Raw genomic sequence first — 22,799 nt, forward strand, 5'->3', positions numbered from 1 at the left:
TGTGTGAAAGAAGTGTAGTTCAAGCTGGATCAGCAGGCAAAAAAAAGCATAGACATGCATATTTGACTAAACTAACTAAACAGCACGCCTTCTGCTAACCTGAGCTTGTCAAGCTTCAGAAGTAAGCGTGTACTGCGCATGTTGAGTGCAAAACATTGGAGTGCCCATTAAAGTAAATGGGGACTATCAGACTTACACAGTCTATCGACAGGATCGCAACAGATATGGAGGTGGGGTGTGTTTGTTTATTAGGAATAATATTGCTGTCTACCCATATGCAAAGATGCAGGAAACTGTGCTGAAACAGTGTGGGTGGAGCTATTTCTTCCTTAAACTAAAGGCAAAGTTGGGGTATGCTATAGGCTTCCAAAGAAAACAGACTTCTATGAACTTTTAGAGTCAAAATGTGGTGAAGGTAACCTCTAATTGAAGAAAGAATATTATTTTACGTGATTTTAATATCAATTTGCTCCTACATCTTAGGGAAAACGGTCTGCTTAAATCCCAATTAATTTTTTCTAAAACATTTGTTCTAAAACAGCTCATATCTCAACAAACTAGAAAATGTGTTGTAAGCGCTTCACTACTGGATCAGAGAATGTAATTGGACAGTGAGAGCAGAGGAGGTTTCTTGGACATTGGACTCTGTGACCACAAATTGATATTCTGTACACGGAAAGTTTGTCTTGGAGACCACCATTCTGTCAAGATTCAATAAACCAGAAAATAAACTAAGGAGATATTTGAGCAGAAATTGAGATGGACTGGTCTGAGGTACTGGCATGTGATGATGTTGATATTGCATGGAGTTTGTTTAATATTTGTGTGGAAGTATTTCATTTTGGCTGTCAAATGAATGGAGCCCAATGGAGAAACTGGCTTTTGAATGAAAATCACAGATATCAGCAGGGGGCGACATTACATTCGTGGCTGAGGCTGTGAACCGAAATGCACTGAACATGCGCAGTGCAGGCTTACTTCCGGGTATTCACAATTATTGGAGTACTGGAGTGGTTAGCTGAAGGCGCTATTCCCCGTCTAGTTAAATGTGCACGACTGAGCCAACTAGTTAAACTGCATCTTTATGAGCGCAAGATCTCCCTTTTGGACCCGTCGTTTCCGGGTACACGTCGTCGCGGTTTTCTTGATTGTAGTTGTTGCAGCATGGACTATTTACAGGTTACAGACCAAGATTCCGAGTTTCCCCAACTCAGGTGTGCAGTAAGCTAAGTGTTAGCAGTCTGCTGTCCGATCTTAAGATCTTTTGGTCTTTTCACTCGTAACGTTATTTGTGGTTAGCTTGTACGAGATGCAGTGCAGTGTAGCAACATTTCGAATCGGGCTTGGCAATTTCATAGTGATGACCGAAGTGTGACGTCAGTTTTTACCCAAATAAGAAATTCCGGTTTTATCACTTTGCCAGACAGCTTGCGATTTAATATGGATGTCTACTTGTTTACGTAGTGTGTAACAGTTTCGCACCCTAGATGGTGTTGATAACACATACAATGAATTTACCCGGCTGAATTTCTAATGTGTCGGTTTCACATATTTAAAGGACAAAACGATTAGTAAACTGGAACTACAAATCCTATCCATTTTAGTCGTAAACCAAAAAAAAATGAACCTGAAGTGATCTTGAAAGCTGACAACACTTCGGTGGTCTATAGTAGCTTAATTGCCAAGTAAAGTTACCAAGGGGGAGTGCAGACCAATGTGCAGACAGAACGATTCATTTTAAAGCTGGTTAGTTAGCTGACATGGTTGACGTCCCACAACGCTTGCAATCTTGCTTCTGTGATTAGCGTCTTAATTCTGATACACTGACCTGCTTACAGGCAAGATGAGCGAACAGACGCTGGACTATCTCAGCAAAGGGAAAATTAAAGAGAGAGATGCTGCGAACGTGGAGTGGTACCATGCTGCCAACAGCAAGGCCAAAATCAACAAAGCACTTACAAGTAAGACATTAAAAAGTTTGACTACGAATCATTTGTCTCGGGGACTGAGGTTCTAGCGTGCCTTTATGTGTTCTGTCCACCGCGGCGATTCAATTGCCGTGCGGGGCTAACAGAAATTTCACACCTTTTAGCAAAATTGCACTGATGGACTGAATCTTGCTGCTCAATTTTACTTTTCTGTTCGAGGTTCTGCACAAATGATTGAGGCGGACATTATTATGAGAGGCCACGACCCCAAAGAGCCAATCATGGCCCATCCCCCTCAGACCGACAGTGACATCACCTTCTGCGATTGGCTGAAGGAGGTGATGGCGTCTGGCAAGGGAATAAAATTAGACTTCAAGAGGTAGTTATAGTACTATCTGTATTATATCTGAATATTATTCTGTTATAATATAACATGACGATAAAATGATTGTAGTGCTACTTTCTTTTCAAGTGATTTGCCAATTTTTTATTTATTTATTGTGAAATGCTGTCCCAAATACACTTTACAGAGAAAACAGAAAAAGGAAAAAAATGATCTTACTCAATACCCTGGTTTGGTGAGAAGCTTCATAAGGCTGTTATGCCACAATGAGGAGCCATTTCACTATCAAATAATACTACAGACTGATATTTAAATGCTTTGAAGATAAGGCAGCCACATTAAGTTGCCTTTATGACAGTTTTGAACAGGCCTTTACACACGTTTATGCAGTCAGGAAATGGTGAAATGTTGGCCAAACCCTAAGTTTGGCTGACCAGGCAAACTGTTTTTCCTGGATATTTCGTTTTGGGGCTGAAAATGTCCGTCCTGGTGGAATTCCTTGATTTCTAAAATGTCCGGTTAGGTTTTGCTCGTTCCATAGACCATATAATAAGGCTTTGCTTCGGGCGCATCACCACCCCTTTGTACATTATTTTCCAGTAACGGGACAGCCTGTCTTGGTTTATTCCCTACGTATATATAAACAAATAGCCTAGTATTATCTTTATAATGCCCACCGGTCCCTGTTCTCTTTTCTTGAAATCCGATGGTCACCGTACCTAAATGTCAGCCGTAGATACCTACTCCCATATCGTCACATTCATTTTCTTGAACTAAATTGCAGCCTTCAGGCAGTGGCGCCCTCTATGCAGCTGCTGGGGGAAGTGCGGGCGCAGCTGCACGTTCCTGTGTGGATCAATGCGGATATTCTCCCTGGTCCCGGTGGGAAGGCGACCCCTCTAGAAGCCCAGGCTTTCTTAGAGGCAGTGGGGCCCGGGCACCCCGGTGATGTTCTGTCCCTCGGCTGGACCACGGGCTGGAGTCCCAACACGGACAACCCCGGTGAGCTTACCGTTTCCCCACAGGCTCTTACTCTGAAACTTCACTGGTGAAACAAGTAGCAAGGCTTTTATTTTGTCTTCTTTATGGTGCTGTCTTAGTATTTAATGCAGGACCTACATTGCAACATGTATGGTAGTAAAAGTACTGTGAGTGAGATTTGCTTTTTTTGAGAGCTGTGTCTAATGTGGTGATTTCAAACTGAAGACTCTCTCAGATTTTCTCCAGTGGGTTTGATTTATTGTACCTAGCTGACAGACTCCTCGGGGCAGTGGAATAAAAAGGCAAAGTAGTAGTATGGAACTGAATAGCACAGGGCCAGCCTGATTGACTGAGGAACTCTTGAGTCTTAAGGAAGAGTGGTTGAATGAACTAACCAAAGTTAGTCTCTTGCTGTGAAGCTCAATATCAAGTTGGTATTATTTATATTGATGTTCATTCTACCTCATGTAGTATTAAGCATTAGTTTCTAACCCTGTGCTGGTGGTCCCATGGCAGGATACAGCTGGGAGATGGTTCGTGAGATGGAGGAGGTGTGTCGGCTTCTGAAGCAGCCAATCACTTTCCCTGTACGAGCGGCTCTTCTCCCACAGTCCTACGCCCAGCTCAGCTGGCTCCTGCAACAGTCTGACAGGTACACCCCCATGCAGGTGTGACATTTCCACAGTGCTAACTCCATGTCGCCCCGTTGTGTTGGTTGGGGTTTCTGTATTGTGAAAATTTAACCCTTTGAAGAGTAGGTTTTTTGTTTTATGTAATGTTTTTTTTTTTTAAATTCTAAGTCAGTCTTCTAGGACTCCATTGCTTTCTATTGGCAGTAGTGATTGCCGAGTTAAGAGCATTCTAATCCCATATTGTGATCTTACATCTTAACCTCTTAAGGCACAAGCCAAATTTTGCCAATCCTTGCCCATTTAGGGGGTACCCTATTTAAAGCTTTATAACTCCAGACGTGAACACCACAGAGACTTGAAAAAATGGCTTAAATGAAGCAAGACATTTGTACAATTTACAATACTAACACAGATTAGTTTATATTCATAATTTTGGAAGAAATAAAGTGCCACAAATGCAATTGTTTTGACAAAAAATCCAAAATAAATTTGCACTTTTTAAGTTCGCAATAAAATACTGCGAGATTGAATATATGCAGGAGGTTAAACTATACATGTGCTAGGTCAAAAACGTCTTGACCACAAGTTCATAAAATCTAAGGGTGGATATGTAGAACTACTATAGATGTATGAAGCAAAAACTAAGCAGTGTACCCAGCATCTCCAAATCTATCCAAAATGTCTAAATTATGCATTGCTGTAAATCATAACATATCCATGTATTTCACTACAAATCAACTGTTTTGACTCAAGAAAATCACTGTTGCATAATTTTCAAATGGGAATTACAAGCTTTCAGTCAGTACAGTGGTCTAAAATAGCTAGGTGTCCAGAAACATATCCAAAATCTCTCCAAAATTGAATAAAATGCTTTTTGTCCATTATAAAGCATATAAACGAGCCCCTTATGAGGGTTTAAAGCCGGGCACCCACCGCACGCGTATCGGCCGCGAGCGCACTACGCGCGTATTACGCGCGTAACTGAAGCGTAGTTGAAGTACTGTTATTACAACGGCAGTGGGCGACGTCGTCTCCACCAGATGCGAACGCGTCGCGTACCAGCTGCGAAGCTCGCGCGACACAAGCGAACTGAAGCGTAGTTTTTCGCTTCAGTTCTATTTTTTCGGCTTGTCGCGCGTCACGGTGGCCTGTTTATACACAGAAATACGCTCTAAAATGCTAGGTATACATGCTCTGATTTATATTTCATCCTTATATTACTGAGGGTGTGTCCCTAGTTACCTCCCAGATATTTTATAAGCAGCTAAAAAAATACAAGCCTTTTCGTTTTTGTATTGTCCTTGCAAAAAAAAAAAAAAAAAAAAAAAAAAAACTGGAACCTGGGGAAAAGGCAAACTTAGTTTCGTTATTTTATTTTGCGTAGGGGGTGGGGTAAATTTGAAAATACACCACAGAAAGACGTAGCCTATTGAATGACGTAGAAGTTAATGCACCGAGCAGCGGTTTGTTAGCTCGAGTGTTGGAAGGTAGTTTTTAACCAACCATCGCTCAGCCTATTTGACTTCTCCGATGTCTTCGTTCGCCGTGATTAGCTGATTTTACTAAATCTGATCCTATAAATGTTTTGACGTGAATGACAAGACGACACGGGAATTCCCAATGGTTGATTACGGATTATTTATTATTATTATGATCATTACATATTCTTCGTGAAATTGGCACGCTTGTTAACCAAGCAAATAAATTAATACAGTTTGAGATTGATTGTTATGCAGGCTACGTTGCGATTAAAGTTTATGGTACTTCTTGAAAGCGTTTACTTTCTCACGTAGGCTATTTACGAGTTAACGAAATATTACCAAATTAACAAACTGAAAAAGGTCTCTCACCAAAGTATTCACTTAACCCATAATCAACAGTCGTGAACAAACGTGAAATACACGATGTAAAAGCCCACTGCAGACTGCGAGAGCTACTAGGAATATATAGCTTTTACGCAAGCCTTTGCGCGACACAAACGGAACCAGTGGAGACACCCTACGCGTCGCGCCGTGCTGCTTCGCCCTGCTGTTTACGCGACGCATACGCGACGCGTGCGGTGGGTGCCCGGCGTAAGATGAAACATTGCTATCAGATTAAAAAAATAATGCAAAAACATTGTCACACAATGCGGTACAGTACCTAAATGTGTAATAATTAACTCGTGTGTATTTCTATACTCTGTACTCTCGTATGTTTTCTTGTATGGGGATGAGACAACATGAAAACAATTTTCACCCGTCCACCACGTTTTGGCAATGTTCCAGCTATGACGTCATCACTGTTGCATGCTTCACAAAAACTATTACACTTCCGTCTAACGCTTACATTACAGTGTGAAATATTTACATTATATAACACCACTAACCTATTTAAAGATACTCAATTTCAAAAATAACGTATATAACCGAAATATTTTGAACGGTAATACTTACATAGCAATGATGAAATCTCCTCTATGTTCAGTAGATAGAGACAGAGACGGTATCAATGATATTGTTCTATTCGCTTCTGTTTTGCTCCAGAAAACGATGTCAGCTAGGTCTATCAGCAAACATATGGTTTAGCTATGTTCAGAAGTCCTCAATAATAATAGTATTTTCCAAGAAATTACGAAATATCCTTGAACACGTTTCGTTAGGTGCATCGTATTTGTCTGCTAACAGAGTGATTGCGTAAGTGAATGCTATGCTATGAATATTTTCTGTTACGCTGACCTATAAAACGCTATTCCAAAAGCAGAATTAGACATGTTATACATCGTTAGAAAGCTTATACTCTCGCCTACCGAATAAATGAATTGTAAATCAAGTCAGACTGTACTAAAAAGGACGACGACGCCGTAAACAACAGGTGTGGTGTTACGCACAGCTATTTTTGAAGATACCCAGGCGTCACAGATGCGCCTATATTTCCCAAACGGATTGTCCAAGACAATATATGACCACGCAGTCTCAAAAGGGACATCTCTACACGTAAAACCAACAGTAAGGTTTTATATTTATTCAATATTTAGTCCCAGATATTGACTGTAGAATGACATGGTATCATTTTTAAAAACTTTTTCTCGTTTATTTCGTTATTCAGTGAGCAGCGTTTTCACTGCTGTATAGGCATATCTTAGGGCTATTGTCGGGTTTATCTTGTTGCTATGACGGAATACGATTTTTTAGTGGTGAAAGAATATTTTTATGAATGCCAAGATAGACAATATTGTCCATTATGTCAAGGGTGGGGGGTGTTTTTTAGATGAGACTGCAGGGAGGGGGTGTGTGTTAAATGAACGACGGGAGCGACAATGGTGGGGCTGCGAAACTCCGTTTTCGGCATAGTTGTCATGTATCGTCTACTAATGAAACGGAAACAACGCGTTTCTGTTTTCATCTCACACGTTGGTTGCAGTAGCACCGAATGTTTGAGTTTAGTAATTTAGGCACGCGGGCGTGCCCACCACTAGGGGCAATGCGCTAAGAGGTTAAAGAGTTAATTATGTAGAGGAAGCTCAATATTGGGCTTAATAAGGCTCATACAATGTTTATGACTGCATGTTCATGCGCCATTACCTGTGGTTTTAAGTGTCCAGTGAAATATGGAGGTGTGTTGCAGTTGTAATGTTGCAGCTGTCTGCCTGAACCAATCAGAAAGAATATCTTGGGGTGGTTGGGCAGTTAAGTGTATTCACTAACTGTGTAACTCCAGGCTCCACTTAATTGGCTGCACCTGTTCTAAATGAAGCATCCTCTCATGTCTGGCTGTAAATAAGCCTTTCCTGTCATTAGTGGCAAATGCTGGACCGCTCATTGTAATGAAAACTGATTGTTAAGCTACTCAGTTATATCTGAATTTATCTACAGTCCTAATGGCAATATTAAGGGCCTTTAAGTTTTAAGCTTTTATTACTGATTTAGGAAGAAGTGCACACAGTCAGTTGCTGTTCAAGAGTCATACCTCAGTTCTCACCTTGAGTAAGAAATTGGGCAGGCACCATGGTACTTCAAGACCTGGACCGGCAGACATGGGTGTTAGGATCAATGAGCTCACTAAATTGACTGGCAAAAAACTATGGTGACAGCTTAGTAGCAGGAGTTCCGTGGGACAAAAAAAAGGGCACATCTGTGTTTGACTGACCGTCAGTGTAGTTGCTGGTAATCACAGTGTTACCCGATGTTCTTCCCTATGCTACGGTGCTATGCATGGACTAACTGACTTGGCTAGCTAACAAAGCTAGCTAATTCATCATAAATTAGCCGCTGTCGCTAGCTGCAAATTACTTAGCAGCCATTACACTGTGCAAAAGACACAAGTTGACCACGTTCATGTGACATGTCACGTTGGCCAATCAGAGAATTATCTATGGGCCGTGGAAAAAGCTCAGTTTTGAGAAGGCGGTTTCCCTTCTAGTTCTTATACAGTTATGTGGTTAGGATGGAGGATTTGCTAATATGGATACCAATGAAGGTTTCCTGTGGCTGTGAGAGGCAGGAACAGGGGTCAGGTGATTTGGCGGCGTGCCCGACGCGTCACATTCAATGCGTGCTCGCAATGCCGAAGACAGAGCCGCGCGCTTTTCCCAGCAGGCTGCAGTGCATTGTGGACGAGGGGATGAGCTAGCCGTAATGACTTAATCTCCTTACCAAGTCAGAAGGACTGTCGTCCGTCTGTTGCATTTCTCTCAGCCATGGATAAGTCTGTACAATTTAATGCGTCCTTTAGTTCTGGCTCCTCACAATTGAACAACGCAGCGGTCTTTCAGTCCAACTCCCAGGTGATACACTTTGAGTGACAGGCACCTAGTTTGGTATTTAGTGACCTTTTGATTGAATAAATTTTAAAAGATTTCAGTTCATTTTTAATCCTGAACTGATGTGATGTGCCTCTATCTTTGTAGGCATTCGTTTCTTCAGCTCAGTGGAAAAACTACACAGACGCACACAGACACGTACGCACACGCACACACAGACACACACACAATATCACCACCTGAAAATGCAACAGTAGGGCCAGGAATGATCACAACATTAACCATCGGAGAAAAACAGAACAGAATCTGTTTAGAATCTTTTGGTGTGGTGTCGGCCTTTCCAGTTCCCAGTGAGATGAGATCCATATCACTAAAGCAAACAATTATCTTCTGCTGTGGTGTCATGTAAGTTGCTGAACTGCTTACAGGTCCCTTTCCCTCACCTTCCCCAGGTACAGTCTGACCGTGTGGACGGGTCAGAGTGATGAGCTAGCCGTGGAGGACCTTCTGCCGTACAGGCAGAACATTGACAAGAGCAGGATCTACTATGACCTTCTTGAGTCCCAGAGCAACGCCTTCAGGAAACTTCCGGGGTACTCTTAAATGGGCAATGGAAGTCCATAAGAACTGGACAAGTGGGGAGATGGCTGTTATTGCTTAGCAGTGCGGACCCCACTTTGAGTAAAGGGCTGCACAGTGAGCTGTACTCAAAGAACAGCCTAAGGTACCTTGTGCTTTAATCTAAGACTTTGCATAGTTTTTGGGTTACTGAAAGCTGTAGAGAAAGACTGAAGCTAAGGTTGGGTTACCTTTTTAAATCCTCAGCTATTAGGGCTGCTGGATGCCTCATCCTGCTAAAGCACTAAGTTTTGATGTAGTGACACTCCCAAAGTATGGTATCGAATTTTGATCTTGCAATGATGGGACAGGCTGGCTTTTGTCAAGATTGGGCAAAAATAAAACCGCTTACAAAAGACATTACAAGAATAATGTTTACAGACACATGTTGAAGTAAGGGTTGGGTTGATTCAATATATTTTTAATTCTTAATTTCTATTTTGGCGATTTGTCTGCAGGATTCAAAACAAGCTGTACCCGAAACATTTGCAGTGTCCACTTCATATTTACAACGTGGGCTTTGTGTGATGTTTCCCTTGCAGTATTGGGATCACAAAATACAAATTCTGCAGGGCAGCATCATTATACAGCAGTTGGGGAACTGGGTTTGGAACTGTGGAGGTTGTAAGTTCAAATCCCTGCCAGGTCACCGCTGCTGTACTTTTGTGCAAGTTACTTAATTCAAGCTTGAATAAATTTTCACCTATATACATGGTCAGTAAAGAAAAAGTCATGTTTTTCTGGGTGAGGGCATCTGTGAAGCAGATAACACGTTACATAAAAAGTTAATTGCTGAGCTGCTCCCCCACGGTCAACAACAGTCCCTTGTTTTGCCATTAGATAGATGGCACCACTGTACTGAAAATGGAACCAGTTGAAGTAGGCCCCTTCCTCATTATAATACATCCCATCTGATGAAAACCAGAGAACAGAAATGGACCAAAAACAACAAAAGATTGTGCGTATTTGTGTTCCAGTGCATGTGTCCACTTTTAACTGTCCCTTCAGTGCAGGTTGGTAATCATTTCATCGCTGTTTTATAATTAAAAGCCTAAATGGGTTCATTATGACAGGGAGTGGAGCCATTGATGGCCTCTGGTTCAGCCTGACTCATGGAGTGTTCCAGAAGCAGAGCTACTTCACATTTCCATGAGATGGTTACTCACACGGTCATCACTGCATCAGAGAATTCAGTTCTGAGTTGACCTGTCTTGTTAAATGTAAAATAAACAACCTCCATTTTGTCTATAAATCACAGAAAAAGTCTTGATATCCTTATATGGAATGTGCCCATTGTTCATTTTTTAGACTGCAGTCAGAGAAGACTCTCTCGGCACCATTCTGGTCTGCAGGGAACGTCTCTTGTGCGTCTGACTGGCTGAATGGCTGAATGGCTTCTTCAGGGCTTTTGTGTGTCTAGGCACTGCTTTATACTGAAGCCTTGCTGATATTCAGCCTTATCAGAGAAAATATTTGAGGAGCCACAGCCGGTTTTCTATGTATAGCATAACAGAGGGTTTTTTTTATAACCGGTATCATACAGACGTCATTTCAGGGTCTGTGACATCAGAGAACACAGAACACGAGGGCGGAGAATCGGGAGGGAAAATATTGGATAGGCTGCATTGTCTGCAGCAGGACTGTTGCATGGACCTTTCAGCCAATCAGTCATTTAAATGAAGCACTTAAATGTTGAAGCAAAACAAAGGCCAGAAGGCACTATGAAACCTCCAGAACTTCAGCTGGACCCTTTGATTAAGATTCTTGTCTTGTAGTTTGTCTATTCGGATTTTTGTAAGGGTTCATAAATTAAACATGTTTCGCTTTCTGTATAATGAGCCTTATTATTCTGTCTCAGTTATGTTTTTTTTTCCACTTCGTTGCCCTTAATAACGAGTAACTGAAAATTATTTTTGAAAAAGCCCGATATGTTTTCATGCATCGGAGGTTTTGTGTCAAGTGAAAATAGGCAGTATTTTAATCACATTAATTGGCAGTGTTGCCAGTGCGATTTGCATGAGGTTGAAAATTTTTGTAGAAAAGTGGCTTTTACAGTTGAGTTAGAGCCTCAGCTGTAGAAGAGTGAATGCACAGCCTTTACGTGCCAACAGCCAAGAAGGATTTTTGGAACTGGTTGTTGATCCAGCAATACAGTTTTATCTGTAATGAATGACACCATATTGTGTCACCTTATAAATGGTGGAGAGAAAAGATCCGGAACAAATGCTTCCTCGATTCTTTGGCCTATGTGTCCGCAATCCGCAATCACCCACAGTGCCCTAACACGCAAAGCTGTTACACAGTTGATAATTAATAAACAGTGTTGAGAAGCATGAATAAAGACATGCAGTTGTATGAAAGACAGTTACATCATCAATGTTCACTCCATTCAGGGAGCAGAAAATGTCACATTAAGAGTCCCAGACACAAGCCCACTTAGCACAGAGCTTCACAATCAACCTTCTAATCCCCGCTTTAAAATGTCTTCTTCTACTCACACAAGATGCTGTGATGTTTGTCCTTGTGTCACCTCTCAATTGTACATTCCGTATGCATGGATATGCTCAGAGATACATTTTGAGGAATACTGACCAAACAGACCAGCTACAGTTTCTTTAAAATTAGGGCTTCCCCATTAGGTAAATTTACATAAGCATTTGCATCATGTTGAACTATGGCATTCTCCTGTTACATGAGCCAAGTTTGCGGTTTCTCATGTTAATGTGTTTGATCTTGTGTGTGTTGACTGATTTTCTTTTCGGTAACTTTGTCATGCCGTATAATGTCCACACAAGTCAACTTTATCTCCTTTTGACAGTTGGCCTTGGGTTTCCCGTAAGAGCGTGTCTGTTGAGTCGAAGTAGAATTATAATTCCGTTTTGGCCAGCCCACTGCTTGTCAACAAAACAAATGTAACATTGAGTTTGAAAAGTACAGAGGCCAGTTTATGTTGTCAGGAGATTTATGGTGTCTATTTTTTGTCTGTTTTTTAATTCAACCATGAACACAAAAGCAGCCAGTATCGCTAGAATCCTTCTAGGTTAAATAGAACGCCCTTGAAAACAGGGCTGGAATGTCTGATAGCGAACGTGTCATTGGTTACCTCCTTAAAAGTTGTCACAGAGATGCCATTTGACACTGAAGGTTGTCTAGAAATCCCTCTTAAGTGCCTCCCTCTTAAGTGCCTGTTAAATTAAGGCCTCTCGCTTGGAGAATGATGTGTCCGTAAATGTGTCCTGAAATAACTGGTAATGTGCTCGTAATTTTTATGAAAGGAGTGGCAACACTGGGGAAAAATAATAGGACGTATGGCCACCATGTTAATGTTGCGTGGTTCATTGGACCGCTGCATGGACAGTAGAAACATGGTTTCGCGATAGCAGAGTGGTACACCTGGACTCCAGCGAGGGGTGCAGCAATCGAGTGAAGCGCGGCGGGATCCTGAAGCGGGGTCAGCGGCCGAAGATCTCCTCAAAATTGGCCAGCTGCTTGATCTGCTCCGTCTGCATGGAGTGACGCCTCAACAGCATCTTTTTGGCCTTGAGATCCCTGGGGAAGTTTGGGGCGCTCGGCACCATGTGTTTGGCCCCCGAAGGCCCCGTCTTTGCGGGGCCACCCACCCCAGCGGCACCGCCGGCAAAGGCGCCCGTCGCCGTGGCGTTGGCTCCGATGTCCGGGATGGGCGGGTGGGGATTGAGCGGGGGCAGGTAGCCAGGTCGGGTTTGGGAAATGTGGTCGAGGAGCAGCGCCCCTGACCCCCTGCGCTCCATCGCAGCCCCCCTCCGAGGGACTCCCTCCAGGGACTCGCGGGAGCAGCCGAGGGTGGAGGAGCGGGTGGAGACCAGCTTGCGTTTCTCAGCCGCCGCGACCCCACCCCTGCAGTCCTCCGGGGCGTGGCCGGTGAACTGGGGCAGCTGGGAGTCGGAGCTGTAGTGGTCCACCGCCCCAATGACACGTCGCTGGACTATGTTTCGCAGACTGGACACGGCCAGGTTGGGGAGGGACTCGGGGTCCTTGTCCACTGGGATGGGTACAGGGCATCCCCCGCCCCCAGCCCCGACCCCGCCGTTACGGTGGAGCTCCGGGTGCGAGGCAGAGTGGAAAGACGAGATATCGTCATACGACATCTTCCTGCCTAGCCATCCGACTCCTCTCCCCTGCCCTGCCTCGATGTTATTACAGCTGGAAGCCTGCTCCAGGGCCTTACTCAGCCCAGCCCCATCCTACATAATGATAATAATCATCACCGTTACATTAATCATAATCATAAACATCATCATATTCGTAATAATCGCGCAAAAGATGGGGTCTCACCTTGATGTCGATGCTTTGGTGGCGGCTGATGGGGGTCTTGGAAATGGTAATGCCGTTGATTCGGAAGGACAGCTCCTCCTCGGGGGTGATGTCCAGGAGGTTCTCGGCCAGGGAGGAGGCCGCGCCCTGCTGCAGGGCCAGGGAGGGCGGGATTTTCAGCCAGGGCTCGGAGTGCAGCCGCTGCAGGTGCAGGAGCCTCGCCGAACCCGCCAGGTTCAGGTCCCGGGTCGGGGAGCCCGGCTGGGAGGAACCGGCGGCCGGGTTCCCGGGGTCCTTGAAGCTGAAGATGCGCTTGTCCGGCTGTGTGGCGGTACCGGTGGCCTGGGGCGAGGTGCGGAGGTCGATTTCAGAAGGGGACATGCAGGCTGGCAAGGAACAGTGGAGTCGGTCCTCAAGGTCGGGCGGTGGGGGCACGTTGAGGTACTGCTTGGTCATCTGTCGCCCGGAGGGCAACTTGTCGGTGGTGATGATGATCACCTCCTTGCCCTTGGCCTTGCAGGCATCCAGCAGCACCTTCAGGGTCTCCTTGTCGCTGGCATTAACTGCGTAGACTAGGGCCGAGGAGCCAGAACGGTCCTCCAGGCTGGGGTCAGCCCCGCTGGCCAAAAGCAGGGACACCACCTTGTGGGAACAAAGAGAACTGAACACAGGCCTTGGAGACAAAGGCTGGGATTCAACCAACATCTAACATTGTTTAGTGAGTTCAGCAATCGCTATGACTAATTTACCAATCTGAGTCTGTGAAGAAGAAAGTGTAATGCCTACGTTTGCTGGCAAGTCAAGGTTAAGGATGAATGTTGATTGAATTCAGGCCTGTCTTTATTACTGCGTTGCTAGGCAGTAGACCTGAATACAGACGTGTCAAATGTGTATCTATAGTTCTGATTTGCACAAGGTAGAGCCCTAATTATATGCATTGTAAGGGTCCTCCTGTGGCCTGGGGAAACACAAACGCACAGTTGAATATGGTGTCTGGTGCACTCAAACATGAGTTGATGACACATCTAGGGTAAAAACTAAGAACTGGTCAAGATCAAGGAGAAAATCAACTGTCAGGAGATCAACTAAGGATATTATGTTATTGTCTTTATTAAATATGTATGTTTCTTAAACTCTTAACTCTTTAGTCTTACTTAAAACCATTGTTATATTGTTCAGAAAGATAAGTGGTCATGATGACATAAACACAGGGGTTGAATGTTAATCCTTGGCACACCTCCACGCCGGCCTGCTCCAGACAGGCGTGCATCAGGGCGGTCTTCCCGCTCTTGTCCTGGATGTTGGGGTCGGCACTGTTCTCCAGCAGGTACTTCACCATCTTGGCCTTGGGCACACTCTGCTGGTCGGCATGCCTGGACTTGCAGGCCACCATGAGCGGCGTCTCGCCGCGGTCGTTGCTCTCGTTGATGTAGGCCCCGCCCTCCAGCAGCAGGCGGGTCAGGCGCAGGCGGCTCAGGTAGACGGCCTTCAGGAGGGAGCTGCCGTCCGTGCGCACCTCCATCACGTCCTCCATCCCTCCCCCCGCTAGTGCGACTCTGACTCCAGCTCAGACATGGAGGGAGCTGGGGGCACGGCTCTCTCACTTGGGCCTACAGAGGAAGGATGGATACTGAGATTATTATTATTATTATTATTATTATTATTATTATATAATAATAACAGCCACGTGGAAGCCACTGAATGTACAACCAAATGCTGAAAGAGACTGGATTATGGAAAATATTCCAGCTAAAAATGAATACGAAAATGTCATATTGTAAAACCATCTGGATTTTCCACCTCTACCTAACAACCATTTGCACACAGTTATCAATAAAGCATGCCACTACAGAGATACTGGGGTAACTGTAGAGTCAAGGAGCAGGGTTGAAAACCTAGATAATAGAAAGCAGTGATAACAGAGAAGACAGGAATACAAAGTTTACATCCATGCTTATTTCACGGGGCCCCTTTTAATGGTCGCCTTGTTGGAGAGCCTGCCTTTTCCCAGTAAACGGCTGGACGGTGTCTGCAAACATATCTCCTGAACGGTTAGTGGAACAAAAGCAGCTGAAAAAATAAATTGCGTTTGTGTTGACAGAACCTACAGTGCAGGCAGAGTGAAAGAAAAATCAAATGAACCGGCCACTAAAAATGAATATTCAGCTGATTGAAGTTTCATAGCTCATTCCTCTCCTTTTGTAGTTGAAGTGCATTAATGCTGTTGTTTCGCATTTCGCTGACAGGGATGCTAAAAATCCCGGAGACCTTTGAATCGGGTCTATTGTTCTTTGAAAGGCTTTTTTCACCCGAACCTTGAAATATAATGAGTTTTCATGCCTTTATTTAATCACGGTTATGTAAAGTACCCTCTCGCAGATGCGCGGGCACAACGTGTTCACCTGCCTTGCTCTCAGTTTCTCGGTGGGGTAATTATTCAACAGCTCTGGCGAAGAAGAGCACGAACAGTTATCTTTTTTTTTTTTGCCCCTCGTTTTTTTTGGCCAAATATGCCGTACCTGTCCTGCGTTATCGATGGAAAGCACACTGGCTTGGAAAGGAAAGAAGAAAAAAACCTTGGGTGTCTGTCAGTGTAAAGGCTCCATTCAGATGAGGTATGAAAAGGGCAGGACGCTTGAGCTTGCTCTCGGCGTGACGGAGTACCATGGCGCACTCGAGCGGCCCATTGTTACGCTGGCCTTGTCTCTGTGCCTCTTCTGGCTCCTCTACAGACCAGCAGAATGTCATGTCTGTCTCCAGAGAGGGAGGGAGGGAGGGAGAGAGAGAGAGAGAGAGAGAGAGATGGGGGGGATTAAAGAGAGAGGGGAAACAGAGAAAGGGAGAAGAAGAGAGAGAGTGGGAGAGCGAGAGCAAGGCAGAGATGAAGATAGTCGAGAACAGCAGGACAGAGAGGAAGAGGAGGAGAAGAGAAAAGGAGCAAGGGAGACGATATGGAGAGAGAGAGGGGGGAGGAAAGAGAGAGGGGAAATAGAGAAAGGGAAAAGGAGAGAGAGAGAGTGGGAGAGCAAGAGCAAGGCAGAGATGGAGATAGGTGAGGACAGCAGGACAGGGAGGAAGAGGAGGAGAGGAGTAAAGGAGTAAGGGAGAGGATATGGAGAGAGAGAGCGAGGTGGAAATATACTGTATCTACCTGCATTGAATAACGGGGAAAGGTTGAAAGTGTACAAGAGCAAACTTGCTGAAGTACAGTCTGTGTGGGAAGATAACTTTAAGACATAATGAGGCCAGTTTTTCAAAGAAGAAAAATAATAAAGAACTAAAAAAAAGTGAAAAAATGTTTTTCTTCCAACTAAATTGAGGATCTCAAGGCTAAGGATGCTGTAAAGAAGACACGAGTGTTGGTGAGGGGAGGGAGGTGCTTCTGTGAAGGAGAGCCCAAATACAAATAGGAGAGGATGAATGTGAAGGTTATATTTGCCATTATTCACAGAAAAGGCAAGGTTATTTATTGAAAGCTGGCATGCATCATTTTTTTTTGTTTGTTTTTCTCTCATGTTCAGAGTATTAATACACTTTTTATACACTAGAGTACTGGTCAATCCAGTTTTACTCCAGTTCCTCCCACAGTCGAAAGACATGCGGGTTGGCTAATTGGAGACTCTAAATTGCCCGTAGGTATGAATGTGAGTGAATGGTGCGATAGATTGGCGGCCTTTCCAGTTCCTGCCTTTCGACCAATGCATGCTGAGATGCTCCAGCACCTTCCGCGACCCTGCTCAGGATAAGCGGGTATAGATGATGGATGGATGGATGAACATCACACCCATATGTAAATTCCAAAACCATGGGCATTAATATGGAGTTGGACCCCCCTTTGCTGCTGTAACAGCCATCTACTGAGATTTTGGAACATGGCTGCAGGGATTCGTTAGTGAGTTTGGGCACTGACGTTGGGCATAAGGTCTGGCTCGTAGTTGCATTCCAATTCCCAAAGGTGTTTGATGGGGTAGAGGTCAGGGCTCTGGGCAGGCCAGTCAATTTCTTCGCAACAAAACTAAGTAAACCATTTCTTTATGGACCTTGCTTTGTGCACAGGGGCATTGTCATGCTGAAACAGGAAAGGGCCTTCCCCAAACTGTCTCCCGCCACAAACCTGGAAGCACACAATTCTCTAGAATGTCATGGTATGCTGCAGCATCAAGATTTCCTTTCACTAGAACTAAGGGGCCTAGCCCAAACCAAGACAGTCCCAACCTTTTATTTCTCCTCCACCAAAATACTATTTGGGTGAGTACAGTTGGCACTGTGCATTCCACCAAACCCAGATTTGTTCATCAAACTGGCAGATAGTGAAACGTGATTCATCTCTCCAGAGAATGCGTTTCCACTGCTCCAGTGTCCAATGGCGGTGTGCTTTTCATCACTCCAGCCGATACTTGGCATTGCGCATGGTGGTCTTAGGCTTGTGTGCAGCTGTTCGGAAAATCCATGCACGAAAACCCATTTCGCGAAGCTCTTGATGAACAGTTCTTGTGCTGACGTTGTAGTTTGGGACTCTGTAGTGAGTGTTGCAACTGAGGACAGGTGATTATTATCATGATTATTATGCGCTACGTGCTTCAGCAGTAGCAGTCCCGTACTGTGAGCTTGTGTGGCCTACCCCTTTGCGGCTGAGCTGTTGTTGCTCCTATACCTTTACACTTCACAATAACAGCACTCACAGTTGACTGAGGCAGCTCTAGCAGGGCAGAAATTTGAGGAACTGACTTGTTGGAAAGGTGGCATGCTATGACAGAGTCACGCTGAAAGTCACTGAGCTCTTCAGTGCCACCCATTCTACTGCTAATGTTTGTCAATGGAGACTGCATGGCTGGATGCTTGATTTTATGCACCTGTTAGAAATGGGTATGGCTGAAATAGCCTGAACCACTAATTAGAAGTAGTGTCCACATACTTTGGGAAATGTAGTGTATATTTACTTGGGGCTTTTGCCAGCTAACATTGCTTCATTTTTATATTATCAATCCACACAATAAATGTTCATATGATATTAAATCAAATCTGATACCTTTGCACCTTATACGACATGTTACTCTGGTGACCCCTCTAGGACACATAAAAACTTAATGCTAGTTAATGCTGAGCATTTTACATTATTTAGTTTTACTGGTTGACAACTTCAGTCTTAGTAAAAGGTCTCCTTTAAGGATGATTTGATTGAGGCTTTTAAATTCAAAAGGGATTAACAAAGTGGACTACAAGAGATTCTTCAGATTGAGTTCTGTTAGTAGAACGAGGGGGCATTAATGGAAATTGGCACTCAGACATTAGGAAGTATTTTTTACTTCAGACACTGTATGGAATTGCTCGGCAGGTCATGGAGTAGAGGCAGAAACTCTGGGGGCTCTGGGGGACCAGGGTTGATATGGTGCTAGATACTATCTAATCTGTTGGTAACCTGAGCACTAGGTAGACTTTAGTGGGAGGAAAATGGCGAGCATTGTTGGGCTGAATGGCCTGTTCTCGTCACCATGTTATGTTAAATAAAGACAAAAGATGATGAGGTTCACACTCAAAGAAAAAGTTGATTAAATGAATTGTCAAATGAGGAAACATATTTTAATTTATCAAAGATCTTAATGGAATTTATTCATTTATTTTTTTGCTCATATGGCTACATGGGTTGAGGACTCAAATGTTTGGAAACCCTTGGTATCAAGGGTTTGGAAAGTGGTATCAACGGCCTTGACTTTCTGGTTCAGAGTATAATGTCCTTAATTCTCTAAAGAAATTAAACTGGTTGCATAATGAGTAATTACCTCCTGTACCCCATAGAGGAAATTAAATCAACAAAATCAATTACCATAAATGATTTACGGTTGCTACCAGGATTTGTAACTGCTACGTCTTTAGTGTCTCACATTTAGTTGACGAAAGCAGCGTTTCTGAACCTGTTAACTCCGCATCTAAGAGCTGGCATTTAAACTGCAGCTTTCTGCAATGTCTGCCATTGGCCTTGATGCCGAGCGCGAACAGAGAGAATTTCTAATGCCGGCCCACTCCCTCCATTGACGTAAAGTCTCTCCGGTTCTGGCGTTCGCAGTGAGTGGGGGGGGGGGTCATTGTGTGACAGAGAACGCTGTGTCTAAATATGCAGCTTCAACGATGACACAGTCCTTAGGTGGAAAAGAAGACAAAATAGATAGCCTTGGGGCTCAAAGTCAGAGGTCTGCGCATAGCATGGAGCCAGCGAATCTTAGATTCAGCACTTTACTAAAGTCTTCTGTATATTTATTGACTATATATTAACATAGACAGCACAGGGGCTCTGAAAAAAATTAAATTTTATATTTAATGTCAACATGCACCACTTCTGAAAGGATTCAGGCACCTTCACCACAGTGCTAGTAGCTAATTGGTTAACAGCATAGTTGAACAAAAATCTCATCATGCTAACATGTGCTGAAGAGCCCAACTATACTAACTGTCAGGCAACAGTCCCTCTTCAAAGTGGGGGGCCAATGCTCATTCAAGTGGGACATCAGAGCTATCCGTAAATCTGCTGGCTTTCAATGAGCTAAGATTAGTCTGGACATTGAATCAGGTATTGACTGGTTGCAGATAGTCTGTACATGGTTGTTTCATTCCCTCATCACAGAGATGTACTTGTTAAGTGAGCAACTACCTCATGATTACTTAAATCAAAGGGTGGGCTTCAGTTAATCGAGAACAGCCTACTGCTGTTGCCTAACAAGGTCAAACCACTTTGAGCTTAAAAAATATAATTGCATTTATTTGTCATTTCTACTGCGCAATCTCCATGGTCCACCCCACGGAAAGATCAGAATAAATGAAACAAAAGAGCAACTCATAAGTTCATGGTTTCTTGATGATAGGAATAATAAGAATAATAAAAAGTTACCAAAGCTTCAAAGGATCGAGCAAAGAGCGTTATCTGACCACAGACTCAGAGGGCGAATAAACACCACTCGCGCGGTTATCTTTAGAACGTGACTGCTGGGATAGCGATGGAAAATAAACAACATAACAGGAGAACCTGATAATTTCACATAAAGGCTGCTGCAGGAGCCGGTCCGATCATTCCCCGCGCGTCTGCTTGAGCTACAGCCGTTAGCAACCAAGAGAGCTGGGCGTGCGCCTAAGCTTCAGGAAGAACATTATGAACTGCTGCCGTGTTGTGGTCACAGCTCCATTATTTCCAGTCAATTCAATCAGTGTGCAATTCTCTGTTCAGGCATTGCTTTAGTTAAGAGAGAGCTCTGGATGTTATACAACCCATTCACTGACAACTATGGAACCGTTTCCTACACTACACTCAGTTGGGCCACCAAACATAGGATCTGACCACTATCACTGAGTAGGTATACTATTACAACTGGACTCCAGCAGTTTTTTGCTGGATTACCGTGCGTAAATAAATCAGTGAACAATAAATTTACAATAGTAATATATATATATATATATATATATATTTTTTTTTTTTTAAATAAAAATAAGGGGTGAGTAATATTTTTTACAGGAAGCATGTCATCATCTGACGTGTATGTTTATACTGGATAATCTCTGCCATTAAAAAAAATAAATAAATAATAGAATTTTTGCATGCCTCCCTCAGTCATTTAATACATATTTCATGTTGTTGTATTAAGTTGTTTTTTTGCCGTCCACATATTGCAGGTCAACTACTGCAGGGAATTGATTGTCACCAAATGTGCTTTGAAGTCTGTGATTCAGGGAAATTGTAGTGGTTGGACACATTTAGATAAGAGATTTGCATCTAGAGAGGAGGCAATTCCTTTTTAAATCTGCATAATTTGTGCCCATCCTTGTCAGAGACAATCACCAAGGTCATGTTTTCAGATATGCAAAAAGATTAAGCTTCTAAATTGTAGGGAGAGATTCATATCAAAATACGGAGTGCCTCGTAGTTATTAGCCCTCACATGTAAAGACAGCTTACATTTTTACAACCTTAGATTTGGAACTGAACTGTTCCCCTCAGGCTAATGGAAAACATTTTTCAAAAGACGAGCTGCCCTTTAAAGTCGCATCATGTAATTTAAAAACTTGCTTTAGAAACTTTATGTGTACGATTGATGTTTTAAAAGTCTCCTGTCTCTTACCATGAGCTCAGTCTGTACCTCACTGCCTGCTGTACTGCTGTCAAAAAATAAATTCAGTCCCCTTTTGGAAAGTTACAAGCAAACCATGTAAGATCCTTGAGAATTGCCACCACACTTGATAAAACTGTCAACTGTCAACAATAGCCAGACATTTAAATAATTCATGCACAGTTCATAATTTATCTATATATAAACTATATAATATGCGGTCAAACCATGTTCATGAAATATTAAGGGATCTACTTGCCTTTAATCCTTGGTCATGAAGCTTTACTTTCAGCTCAAAGTATTTTCCTTGGCAGAGTTACATCTTGGGGTAGGAGCAGATAGTCCAACTTGTGAAAAAAAGACACTTTGGTTCAGACCTATCAGGCGGGTTCCAGGGATAATGACTACAAAGGAAGAAGAAGGGATTGAGAGGTGTGGGTGTGAGCGAGGGACTGGTGGACCTGCTAACAGGCTGAGACTGTACTGGGCTCGCAGGTCTGGCGGCAGCTGCCTGCTCTGAGACAGAGCGAGAGTGAGAGAGAGATGGAGGAGAGAGTGAGAGAGAGGAAGAGAGAAAAGAAAGGAGGGGGGAGAAAGAGAGAGAGAGTGAGAGGAACCATCTAACTGCTGCTGGGCTGAGGGTTGAACGCCAGGCTGAGAGGGTGGACTTTCTACAGTGAGTGACAGGAGAGAGCCAATTGGAAGTCAGCTCTTGGTGATGTCACAATGAGGCGTGAGGTGCTTTCAGGTACCGTATGTGCAGAAGGTGTGTTTTCCCATTTTCCACTGCCTCCTTTGATAAGAATATTTGAACACCCTGAGAAAGTAATTTCTAATTATTTCTGATTTGATGTTTATATGCATGTTACTTCTCACCCAGCCATACACATTGATCTATGAGGGAGACAGCCGTGACGTGATTTGTCAGCAGTCAAAATGGCAAACAACCTATTAAAAACATTTTCTTCTATATTCCTAATTTTTGGGGAATTCCCAGTTGTCACTTTATTCCTATCCTTTGTTTTCCTATCCCAGTTGTCACTTTATTCCTTAAAATGGCACACACCTTCCTTAACTGACAAAGGGCATTGCTGCAATGCCCTTTGTCAGTTAAGGAAGGTGTGTGCCATTTTAAGGGTCCCCCTAAACAGGTGAGATAGGTGAGAATTTG

The 22,799-nt window shown here is 43.6% G+C and overlaps 2 protein-coding genes across 7 annotated transcripts; one reads left to right on the plus strand and one right to left on the minus strand.

Annotated features, from left to right (window-relative positions):
• Positions 1-643: 643 nt before the first annotated feature.
• On the plus strand, positions 644-9,961 carry fam151b (family with sequence similarity 151 member B). Of its 6 annotated transcripts, none has more exons than XM_035380288.1 (6): positions 644-774; positions 1,839-1,961; positions 2,142-2,307; positions 3,056-3,273; positions 3,769-3,904; positions 9,078-9,377. In XM_035380288.1, exons 2-6 carry the CDS (start codon positions 1,844-1,846, stop codon positions 9,226-9,228), a joined length of 789 nt encoding a protein of 262 aa, XP_035236179.1. In that variant the 5' UTR covers positions 644-774; positions 1,839-1,843; the 3' UTR covers positions 9,229-9,377. The 6 variants fall into 6 exon arrangements, with proteins under 6 accessions (XP_035236179.1, XP_035236181.1, XP_035236178.1 ...); XM_035380290.1 differs by having other exon boundaries at positions 2,148-2,307; XM_035380287.1 differs by lacking the exon at positions 644-774 and adding an exon at positions 956-1,214 and having other exon boundaries at positions 3,769-3,920; positions 9,078-9,961.
• Positions 9,962-12,231: 2,270 nt separating this feature from the next.
• On the minus strand, positions 12,232-22,543 carry ankrd34bb (ankyrin repeat domain 34Bb). Its single transcript, XM_035380284.1, has 4 exons — positions 21,888-22,543; positions 14,774-15,146; positions 13,558-14,178; positions 12,232-13,466 (listed from the first exon to the last, which is right to left on the minus strand). Exons 2-4 carry the CDS (start codon positions 15,068-15,070, stop codon positions 12,696-12,698), a joined length of 1,689 nt encoding a protein of 562 aa, XP_035236175.1. The 5' UTR covers positions 15,071-15,146; positions 21,888-22,543; the 3' UTR covers positions 12,232-12,695.
• Positions 22,544-22,799: the final 256 nt, after the last annotated feature.

This window comes from Anguilla anguilla, chromosome 10 (genome assembly GCF_013347855.1).
Source record: "Anguilla anguilla isolate fAngAng1 chromosome 10, fAngAng1.pri, whole genome shotgun sequence".
Taxonomy (NCBI): Eukaryota; Metazoa; Chordata; class Actinopteri; order Anguilliformes; family Anguillidae; genus Anguilla; species Anguilla anguilla.

Coding starts and splice junctions, on each gene's coding strand:
- fam151b (XM_035380285.1), top strand. CDS start 1,085: ATGAGCGCAAGATCTCCCTTTTGGACCCGTCGTTTCCGGGTACACGTC. Junction 1,962..2,141: donor AATCAACAAAGCACTTACAA/GTAAGACATTAA, acceptor TTTACTTTTCTG/TTCGAGGTTCTGCACAAATG. Junction 2,308..3,055: donor ATAAAATTAGACTTCAAGAG/GTAGTTATAGTA, acceptor ACTAAATTGCAG/CCTTCAGGCAGTGGCGCCCT.
- ankrd34bb (XM_035380284.1), bottom strand. CDS start 15,070: ATGGAGGACGTGATGGAGGTGCGCACGGACGGCAGCTCCCTCCTGAAG. Junction 14,179..14,773: donor TGGAGCAGGCCGGCGTGGAG/GTGTGCCAAGGA, acceptor TGTTCCCACAAG/GTGGTGTCCCTGCTTTTGGC. Junction 13,467..13,557: donor ACCAAAGCATCGACATCAAG/GTGAGACCCCAT, acceptor ATCATTATGTAG/GATGGGGCTGGGCTGAGTAA.